The following is an 11,025-nucleotide window of genomic DNA, read 5'->3' as shown; positions in this document are numbered from 1 at the left end:
TGCCAGTACATACGAGCTTGATGTTTTATTTTCATGCGAGCGTAAGCGAGCTAGTGGCGGAACAAGAACCATTATATGTAGTGTTGCTAATGTTATGAATTTCTAGGTTAGGTTAGGTGGGTTTGTTAGGTTCTATACCCGTTTTATATATTGTGTAAAATATATATGGAAAAATGCTTTAAAATACACATACTAATTTGTTCCGTAACCGAAATACAAACCACGCTATTTAATTAGGGTATTACTTTCGGCGTAGCTGAAACGACGAGCCATTAGATTTTTAACGAGGGTTTACTACCCTCTCGCTAGTTAGCGAGGGGGTAGGGAGGGGTAGCTAGCTACCCCTCCCCCCCTCACACACCGGTGAATAGCTCACTTTGCTTTTGGCTTGGGTGATGAACAGACATGTCTGCTCTCACCCTCACTTATTGACAGCCTTAATCTTTTTGCTTTTTCTTTCAGTGTGTGTTTGGAAGTTGGCCTCTACCATTATGCGGAAGTTCCCCGGATTACCTGACCGCCCTTGTGGCACTTATATGTCGGCGGTCGAAACTGACCCCCACACCTTATGTCCGTTCTGCAGGGGCCAACGGTGTGACAAGGACAAAGTTTGCAGGAGTGTAGGGAGTGATCTACCTCCCAGTGGGAGAGGTTTTCCCGGCGCCGGAAGAAGTTCTGTAAATAATGATGATTTGTTGCAGCTTTGGGCTTCCTTGGGGCTTAAGGGCTCGCCCTCCAGGGAAGCCCTGTTTGACTTAATCCAGTTGGGGGCTGCTGTCAAACAGTTGCCGGTGATAGCGGAGGTTGACCCTCTGTCTATCGTCGACGTTGTTGTGGCAGGGGCCTCCGACGAGTTGGGTCAAACCCCTGCCTTGGTTCCCGATGCAGATGAAGGCTTAGTTCCCCCCTCCGAACATCCTTCGAGGGAGGAGCTAAGTCCTACGGTCTCTCCTGCAGGTGATTCTTCCCCTTGGGGGAGTTCACTGACAGAGACTCCTCATTGGAGGACTGAGGATGGTCTCCCTGCCGCCCCTAGAGGACGTATCCATCGGAAGGCTCGCCGTAGAGGTCTTCCTTCTCCTCACAAGGGAGTTAGGAGGCGCCTTTTCGGCTCTTCGCTATCGCAGTCCCCCGCAGAGGATCCTCCTCGCTGTGCTCCGACCGTTGCAGCTGCATCTTTGGACCTCTCTGCCGATCGTTCTCCTTCGCCTGCCAGACCTTCGGACCTGCCGTCTCCATTCCTGGCTGCTGACCCGCGTTGGGCGCCCACGCATCCCGTTTTCCAACGGGCACCGGTCCCTTAGGGGCATAAGTGCCAGGTATCCCCTGTGCTTCAACGTTCTCCTGCGGTGAAGCCTTCTCTTCGTAGAACTTCATCTTCGGAGACAACGCCCCAGAGGCCTCCTGCAGCTGAGACTTCTCTCCATCGTTCTTCTGCTCTTCAGCGCTCACCTGCTCACCAGCGCTCACCTGCGGCTCTTCCTGCTCGCCAGAGCTCTCCTGTTCGCCAGCGGTCTTCTCCTCGCCAGCGTACAGCAGCGCGCCCACGATCTCCTGCTCGCCAGCGCTCTTCTCCTGCACGCCATCGTTCGCCTGCGTGCCCACGATCTCCAGATCTGGGCTCAAATAGGAAGACTATAGCTTCTCCTTCTCTTCAGCGTCAGCCATCGCCTATGCACCATCGCGCGCAGACTCCAGACCCTTCTGCGCGCCCTCCTGTTCACCCACGCGCTAGGGGGAACACCCCTGCGCGTGAGCGCTCGCCTAGAGCTCGCAGAGATCCTGCTCGCCCACGCGCTCGCGAACCCTCTCCTTCACGCGTGCAATCCCTTGCACCTCCGCCTGCGCTTCCTGATGCTTCGGATCATAATTCTGCGCACCCTCGATCTCTTGAGTGCTCGCTCGCTCCTACGCCTACGCGCCATCGCTCTCCAGCGCGCCCACGCCCCCTCTCGCCATCCCGGAGATCCCCTACGCGCCCGCGCGCACCCTCTCCTATGCGCAGTCGCTCTCCTGTATGCCCTACGCGCCATCGCTCGCCTGTGCGCCATCCCCCGCCAACGCGCCATCGCTCTCCTGCACACCAACGCTCGCCCGCGCGCCCACGCGTGCCCTCGCCATCATCCCCGCGCTCACGCGACCGATCGTGATCGTAGTAGGATTCCATCGTGCGATCACCAGCGCGATCAGGAGGCACAGCGACCGCGCGAGCCACCACGTGAGCCTACAGGAACGAGAGCAGCCAGGTCATCCTCACGTTCCCCTCCCCCCGCAAGCGCAGACCAGCGCGCTCGCAGGTGGGAGGGAAATCGCCAGATGGGTCCAGGAACCAACCTTCTTCTTCCCTTTCCTTCCAGGCAGGTCCAGCAGTTGTGTCTACTCCTAAGGATCACCCGATCCCTTCCCTTCAGAGGGAGTCTCTAGTAAGCAGCCATGGTTTGCATCCCTCATCAGAGCTGTTGTTCAGGCACTAAACCAGTTCCAGGTCTAGTGGAAATGACAGTTAACTGGAATTTCACATACAGGTCTAGCAGATCAGATAAGGAAATCCATTTGAGTTAGAAGGCACATACATAAACCCACAGCTATAGTAATTTCAAGTTAATTCTTTAGTATGCTTCTATCAGGACGACATGATCTGACCCAAAAAAACGGATTTTGAGCAAAGCGAAAAATCTATTTTTGGGTGAGTGTGCCATGTCGTCCTGATGGATCCTCCCTTTGCTGACCTCTCCCAAAATTACTTTATCTGCGGCCATTCTTGCTTAACGACAAGAAAAGGAATGAAGTCGTAGTAGTAATGGGGAGGGAGGTCCATCGGGTACCTAGATCGGCACCCCCTTCTTTCGCCACTCCTCCCCCTTTCATCAAAGAGTTGAATCTATTCGGGGTGAAGATTTTTATGTGTCGTATCTAAAAAATACGTTCCCTGATCCCTTGCGATATCCTTAATTGGATACTCGCGCCAATAGTTAGAATCCTGGAGACCTTCGGTTTATTTCTCTGGGAATATCACTGTAGCTGATATCTCTTAGAAAGCTACCTAAAGGAACCTTCCATCAGGACAACATGGTCTGAGCCCAAAAATAGATTTTTCGCTTTGCTCAAAATCCGTTATATGCTACAGTAATATGCTATAGTAATAGAATAGTCGTGACAATTACATACAAAGTTGCCTCTGTCTACTTTCTGTCCCAAAGCAGCCTAAAAGTAATTTTGAAGTGATGAGGTAAGTTTTGTCAAAGCTGAAAGATATACTGCTGTAATCGCTATCTCGACTACATTTTTGTCTCCGAATAGGCCTACTACCAAATTGTTTAGATTTAGCGGCCACAGAAATTAAATGTTTCATATGCGTATCATTAGCTTTACTAGTAATCATTTGGTTAAGTTATAAGTCATTCCTGTTTTGAAAGCTAACTAATCACAAACATCTTGGAAGAAAGGTTGTGTATAGTGAAAATTTTCTTGCAAAGCTACGTGATGGCTAGTGTAGGTGTAATATATTAAATATTACTTGTTTAAAACACATGACCTACAGGTCATTGTGGAAGTAAGAGAAGTGTGAGAACTGCCATAGTCATATTCTAAGCAGGATGCGATTGCCAAACCTCAGCAATGTAACATTTTTCATGAAGAAGAAGTCTGTGAGAACGGAACAAGCATCTTCCGGTATAAATGTTGTGTTTACTATAATTCCATAAATGCTGAGATACCTGTGTAAACTTTAGTATGAAATTGGATATTTGTATCAGTTCACTTTACGATGTCATACAGAATGGTCATCCGACCAAACCAGCTATACTCCTGTGATGGAGATGTTAACACTGTTCTTAAAGAATAAATATTTTAAAGTTAACTTACTTAGACTTTACTTGAAGATGTAACATACTGTGATGCGTTGTTGGGCATTTTCTTTTTCTTTCATTAAGCACCACTTTAATATTATTTTAATTAAATAAATGTATCTCTTTCAATCCTTTCAGTGCAATAAAATTATTTATATCTAGACCCTCAGGAAAGTGGGTGATGGTAAAATGCCGTATAGTTCCTTAACTTTACTTCTTGAACTTGATGTACATTAGCTTTACAGTAATCTTCTACGTGGAATAATTGGGTTTTAAATACAGACTGGAACAATATAAATTCTTGAAGATTGGAAGCTGCAACCGTAGACTTCTGCTACCACTTCAGCGTTCTGGATGCGAAATCCTTGAATTTTATTTGGGCGATTTAGGGATCGCTTCTTCGTAGCTGTGTCCTCCCAGTGACACGCTTCTTGGTAATTTCTCCTTCAGCGAAGATAATCTTAAACCTCCCGGTTGAAAGGTAATTTGTTGGCAGTTAGGGAACTCGGTCCCTTCGTTGTCCGTCTTTGTAAAATATCTTGTTAACTTGACGTTTAGTCAGTGCAGGCCAATTGTGCACCAGAGGTAGGGCCTCCCCCATGACGGGGGGAGAGGGAGAAGGGACAACCGATTATCGCGGTTACTTGTAGGAAAGAGCCGCCTCCTCTATGCCATCAACTGTTTAAGTAGCTTAGAATAAGGGCGTTGTAATTGCGTCACGTCATGTGACTATTCTTGTGTTCTATTGGTCCCTTCTTCTGACGTAATGGTAACGTCATACATACGTCACTTCCGGTTTCTCGGCAAGCTAACCGGCGCGCATTCCATTTGCGTTGTTTTGGCCAATTTATCGCTTATGTCAGCACTTTTCACAAACAGTGCCTCTCAAGTACCACCTCACACTGATTTTATTTTTCTCGTCTCTCTCTCTCTCTCTCTCTCTCTCTCTCTCTCTTTATTTCAATGTCTCTCTATCGTTTAACTAACGAATAAAACTCATAAAATACTTGATCAAATACACATATCACCTTATTCAGTATGAAATATTTTCCTTTACATGACAATACCAACTCTAATATATAAACACATTTTAGATGACATTTGAAGAGAACCCAAATGTGTGTTAACAACAGTAGCACACCAATATAGGAAGTTGTCATCAGACTGATAATGTCAGACCGAGGAACAGAAATACTTTTCTGTAGGTTTTGATGGTTCATCAGAATGTAGGTTGTACATTAATACCAAGGCTTGAGTGATAAATGAAAGACAATATACTGTATAATTTGTGTATGAAAAATCAATAGTTTCATTTACTGTACATGAACTGTATTTTGCTCGCCCAAACATACAATATTCTATGCAACTGAAGCCATATTTTAGTAATGTACTGTCATCAGAAATTTTTCATTCTCAAACTCATCATCAGTGTTTGAATTATTAGAAAAATTTTCGTAGATAGAAAGATTAGTATATGGACTTAATGAAAGATATCTATTTTGCATGATACTGTAGACACTACTAGAAAATTTATATTTTTTTTCATTATGCCAAATTATATCTCTGGAAAATGAGGGATTCTATCAATGTTTCGTAGGAAACTTGTTTAAATTAATGAATAATGATAATAATAATGATATTAATAATTACAGTGATTCGTTGTGAAAACCTGCTCAATTCATGGGATGTTGAACTTTGGGTAATTGATGGTTTTTTTTTTTCCAATTTTTTTGCTATCCGGTGATGAGTATTTGCCTTAAGAGTCGAGTTCTTATTTTAGTATATACAATTGAAGATTTATGGCAACGACTGTACATTTTTCGCCAAGATCACGTCTTACAAACAAATAGGATAACATACATTATTATAGTTAAGCCTACATTAGTGTAGATAGGCCTACGCCTAATGTTATGATCTTCAGGGATACACATTTTACCTAAAACACGTGGAGTGTCTTATTACGAGTATGTTGACACTAGACCAGATATACCGAGTATGTTGGTTTTCGTCAGAAGTTGCTTGTAGTCTTGTCATCCTCTCATCTAGCCACTACTGGCAGCAAGCAATCTGCGTAGCTGCTCGGGGCTTAACCGCGGTGCTAAACCAGGGGATGTTCCATCCTTACAGAAGAAAATTTCCCGGCAAAGTCCTTGGGAGTCCATTGTATAACAGCTGCCTTTGCACGTAGTTACGTCAAGTATAGCCTTTCCTGGGAAGAAATTGAATGAATTAAGAAGTCTCTCTCTCTCTCTCTCTCTCTCTCTCTCTCTCTCTCTCTCTCTCTCTCTCTCATACGCAATAGAATGCATACTGGTCCATGCATCAATTGAATGAATTCGTTTACTACTTTTAAAATTACTTTTGATTATCCAGTCTTATATATTGGTGTTTCTTGAATTTAATAAAGTGTAAGTATGCGGATACAGTATATACATAATGAATTTGAGGAAATGCTGTCAATCAAATGTTTGCAAATAACATTAACATTTAGTAATCGAATGTTAAAGCGGGTTTATGTCGTTAGGCTAAAATTTATTATAGAATACCGCACACCTTTGAGGAATTTTACTAAGTTTTAATTATATTTATGCCACCTGTGATTAATGGCGAAGTGTGGATGCTAAGTATTGCAGAATCAAAGCCAAGACGGAGCTTTATTGGCTTCGTGCTTGAGCCGCCATTCCTTTATGGGTAAAAATACTATTTTGAAACAAGGCATTGGAAAATGAATGGGATATCTTAGCGAAGTAAAGTGCAATTGCCATATATTTTGTTTTTGGGTGTGTGCGTGAATCAGGTTTTCTGAACGTTGCATGTATTTAGCTGACATCTCTCTCTCTCTCTCTCTCTCTCTCTCTCTCTCTCTCTCTCTCTCTCTCAGTAAAATTATTACTGTAAATGATTTTGTCGATGCACTCATTAAAATTACCAGATGTACAGTGCGTACATCTGTGAATCTGTGGCTAATGTCAATTTTATAACGTAAAAGGAAAAACAAGCTTTAACGTTTATATTCATTATATCATTTATCGCTTAGTTAATAAAACTCAAATAGTTGACTGAACTGGGTAAATGGTTTAGTAACACGCGTCATGATGACGTCAGAATCCTTGATAACCAATCAATCATTAAAACTCCAATCAACTCAAAAGTTGAAAGTTTGATTAAAAATGTCTGCATATTTGATCATGTTACTTCAAAACCAGATGGGTCAAAGCAATCTCTCTCTCTCTCTCTCTCTCTCTCTCTCTCTCTCTCTCTCTCTCTCTCTCTCTCTCTCTCTCTCTCTCTCTGCTTTGTGTCTTAAGGATTTAAAAATGATGAGGTGAATGAAGTCTCTTTGTTAAGATTAATGGCGTGTGTAGGGTTAAAGGTTAAGTTCGTCAGGTCAGCATTTATGCTCAAAATCAGGGGCTGCGATAGTCATTAGTGTTTGTGTGCAATATCTCAGTTCGTTATAAATTTGCATTGACCTTTTTTTCGAAGGGGGGAAGAATTAAACGTTAAATAAAATGTTTTACCTTGTGGCCTAAAGAGGTAATTTTCTAAGTCAGGATTCCATATGATCTCTTCAACTTCCTTCAAAGATTGGGGCAAAGTGAGGAGGAGGAGACCAAGCATTCGCTGCAAGTTGAGTAGAACGACTTTCTGATAGTCATTTGGACATTCCGAGGATTCAGGAGGCGTCCGAACTTCGGACTGAAGGATGATGTCCACCATTTCATGATTGGAATGCCGTAGTCTTTGTAGGTACGCTGGAAAGAAAAGAGAGGAGGTTAACTTGCAAGGCGTATGGGTTTCTTATAGTTTTTGCAAAATTTACTTTTCAATTTGAAAGGGAATCTTGTTTGAAATACTTGATATATAAGTAGCCTACGATTTTATCTTATGTAACTCCTCAGAACTGCCTCGAGTTTAGTCTGTAAGTGTAGAGTTACCAAACCTTCAGAATGCACATAATGTACTGTATTTTAAATCTTGATAGTGCTGGTATATTGAATCGTCATCATGTACGTATTTTTGACAAGTTGTTGATGTTCATGATTTTCTTTAATGTTTTCATATAGGACTAATTATATTAGTCATTTCCTGATTTATCTAATGCATTTCTGTTGTAAAACACACCAGCGTCTATGGAAGTCACCTGGTCTCTTTCAATTATCTGTTGCTATTGTGTACGCAAGGTTGTATTTAGATTAGTAGCGCTTAAAAATCTTAATCTGAGTGATTTCTTGTTAGTTTGAGGATTTCATTTGACATTTGAAAGTGGTGAGGATTTGAGAATACAAAATAATATCAATTTGACCAATTATTACTATCCAAGCTACAACCCTAGTTGGAAAAGCAAGATGCTATAAGCCCAGGGGCTTCAACAGGGAAAAATAGCCCAGTGAGGAAAGGAAATAAGGAAATAAATAAATGAAGAGAACAAATTAACAATAAATCATTCTAAAATAAGTAACAACGTCAAAACAGACATGTCATATATAAACTATTAACAACATCAAAAACAAATATGTCATAAATAAACTATAAAAAGACTCATGTCCGCCTGGTCAACAAAAAAGCATTTGCTCCAACTTTGAACTTTTGAAGTTCTACTGATTCAACCACCCGATTAGGAAGATCATTCTACAACTTGGTCATAGCTGGAATAAAACTTCAAGAGTACTGCGTAGTATTGAGCCTCGTGATGGAGAAGGCCTGGCTATTAGAATTAACTGCCTGTCTAGTATTACGAACAGGATAGAATTGTCCAGGGAGATCTGACTGTAAAGGATGGTCAGAGTTATGAAAAATCTTATGCAACATGCATAATGAACTAATTGAACGACGGTGCCAGAGATTAATATCTAGATCAGGAATAAGAAATTTAATAGACCGTAAGTTTCTGTCCAACAAATTAAGATGAGAATCAGCAGCTGAACACCAGACAGGAGAACAATACTCAAAACAAGGTAGAATGAAAGAATGAAAACACTTCTTCAGAATAGATTGATCACCGAAAATCTTGAGACTTTCTCAATAAGCCAATTTTTTTGTGCAATTGAAGAAGACACAGACCTTATATGTTTCTCAAAAGTAAATTTACTGTCGAGAATCACACCTAAAATTTTGAAAGAGTCATACTTATTTAAAGAAACATTATCAATACTGAGATCTGGATGTTGAGGAGCCACCGTCCTTGACCTACTTACAATCATACTTTGAGTTTTGTTAGGATTCAACTTCATACCCCATAATTTGCACCATGCACTAATTCTAGCTAAATCTCTATTAAGGGATTCACCAACCCTAGATCTACATTCAGGGGATGGAATTGATGCCAAGAGAGTAGCATCATCTGCATCATCATGCACGATTAATTCTCTGACATCTTTTCATATTTTTTATTTTACAATTTCGTTAGTAGTTGGACCAAATATCTTACTTTTAGGATCTTTGATATGCCTTTATGAAGCCAGTATTGTTTACTTTTGTCAACAGTGGTAGGTAATGTGTCAAAAGTCTATTGATTTATTTAGAACAGCGAAAAAACTACCTTACTTACGCGCCCTCCACAAATATAGAAGGTCAGGATCCAGTGCCAGTGGCAGTCTAGAAGCAAGCACGCTGTTCAGTTCCTTTTCCAGAGATCTGAGGTCGATTGGCTCTGCTTTCGTGATGGTGGCATATGAAGGAATGATCAGTTGCTCTGAAGAATTTAAAGACCCTGCTGAAGCAGTACTTTGTGGCTCTGAATTATTTAAAAGCGGCGAAGGAGTATTCAATTGCACTGAAGGAATTAAAAGCTCTGAAGGAGGAGTATTCAATTGCAATGATGGATTTAAAAGCTCTGAAGGAGGAGTATTCAATTGCACTGAAGGATTTAAAAGCTCTGAAGGAGGAGTATTCAATTGCAATGATGGATTTAAAAGCTCTGAAGGAGGAGTATTCAATTGCACTGAAGGATTTAAAAGCTCTGAAGGAGGAGTATTCAATTGCAATGATGGATTTAAAAGCCCTGAAGGAGGAGTATTCAATTGCACTGAAGGATTTAAAAGCTCTGAAGGAGGAGTATTCAATTGCAATGATGGATTTAAAAGTTCTGAAAGAGGAGTATTCAATTGCACTGAAGGATTTAAAAGCTCTGAAGGAAGAGTATTCAATTGCACTGAAGGATTCAATTGCTCTGAAGGAGGAATATTCAGTTGCACTGAAGGGTTAAAAAGCTCTAAAGGAGGAGTGCTTAGTTCTTCAAAAGTATACAAATTCTTGTGTAAGGGAATATTTAGTTTCTCAGACAAATTTAAAGGCTCAGAATGAATATTTAGTTGCTTTAAAGGACTTGAAAGCTCTGGTAACTGTTTTGCCAAGCTAGATTTTGTGGCCTTATTTAAAAGTTTTTCAGATTTTTGGAAAAAGAAGGCTGAAGTGAAATCTGTAATTATGTCAAAAATAGATGTTGCAGTCAAAGAATCCAGTTTACCTGATGTAGTTATACTATTTTGTGTGGAGGTTTTAGAACTGTGATTTCTGTTAATTTCTTTTATTTTTGGTGTTATGGGTTTTTCAGTGGGTCTGTTCCTGACAGAGCTTTTCTCCTGGGATAATAAAAGGTTTGAATTACTTGGGAGAGCTGAATATTTGCTTAAACTTCCGTAATTTTTGGGTGAATGCTCATGTGTGATAATGTTTGTTAGTAAGGAGTTTTTGGGTGGCGTATCTATGACTTTATTATTGAGCTTATGTGACTTCTTAAGATTTACCGAGTGAGTTTGATTTAACATTTTGATTTTTCCATACACTACAGATGTATGCCTTTTCTTGGGGAAGGTTTGTTTTATTGTAAATGTCTGGGTGGTCATTGAAGGTTTATAAGAAGTATCTTCAGTCTTTGAAGAGAACGGTTTAAGGTTTGGAGTAGAAGTTTGAAGGTATGGCGTTTGGCTAGTCTTGAAAGTGTTTGCCATATGAGTAATTCTGAAAGACAACGGTTTAGCTGATATTGATGTGTGATTTAATTTACTGAAAGAAGATATGAGGGAGCTTTCAGTCACAGATTTGTCTTCATATGTATTTGAAACCATCGTAGTAGGATCCTCATATGATGTCGATAAAGTCTGGTTTTGGTTTGTTTGGTTTAGAAAGTGCGGTTTTTCAGTAAAGAGGACGCCTCTTTCTGTTGATAAGTCGC

General features: G+C 41.1%; 1 protein-coding gene across 1 annotated transcript in view; it reads right to left on the bottom strand.

Annotated features, from left to right (window-relative positions):
* Nucleotides 1-5,123: 5,123 nt before the first annotated feature.
* LOC137638803 (mucin-3A-like) overlaps nucleotides 5,124-11,025 on the bottom strand; it is a 13,980-nt gene continuing 8,078 nt past the window's right edge. The window contains exons 2-4 of the mRNA XM_068371183.1: nucleotides 9,400-11,025; nucleotides 7,370-7,603; nucleotides 5,124-6,057 (exon numbers count right to left, since the gene is read on the bottom strand). The exon at nucleotides 9,400-11,025 is cut by the window's right edge and continues 153 nt beyond it. Of these exons, the coding sequence (XP_068227284.1) occupies nucleotides 5,891-6,057; nucleotides 7,370-7,603; nucleotides 9,400-11,025 (2,027 nt within the window). The 3' untranslated portion in view covers nucleotides 5,124-5,890. The remainder of the gene's footprint in view (nucleotides 6,058-7,369; nucleotides 7,604-9,399) is intronic.

This window comes from Palaemon carinicauda, chromosome 3, assembly GCF_036898095.1.
Source record: "Palaemon carinicauda isolate YSFRI2023 chromosome 3, ASM3689809v2, whole genome shotgun sequence".
NCBI lineage: Eukaryota > Metazoa > Arthropoda > Malacostraca > Decapoda > Palaemonidae > Palaemon > Palaemon carinicauda.
This window is presented reverse-complemented; position numbering and strand designations above follow the sequence as displayed.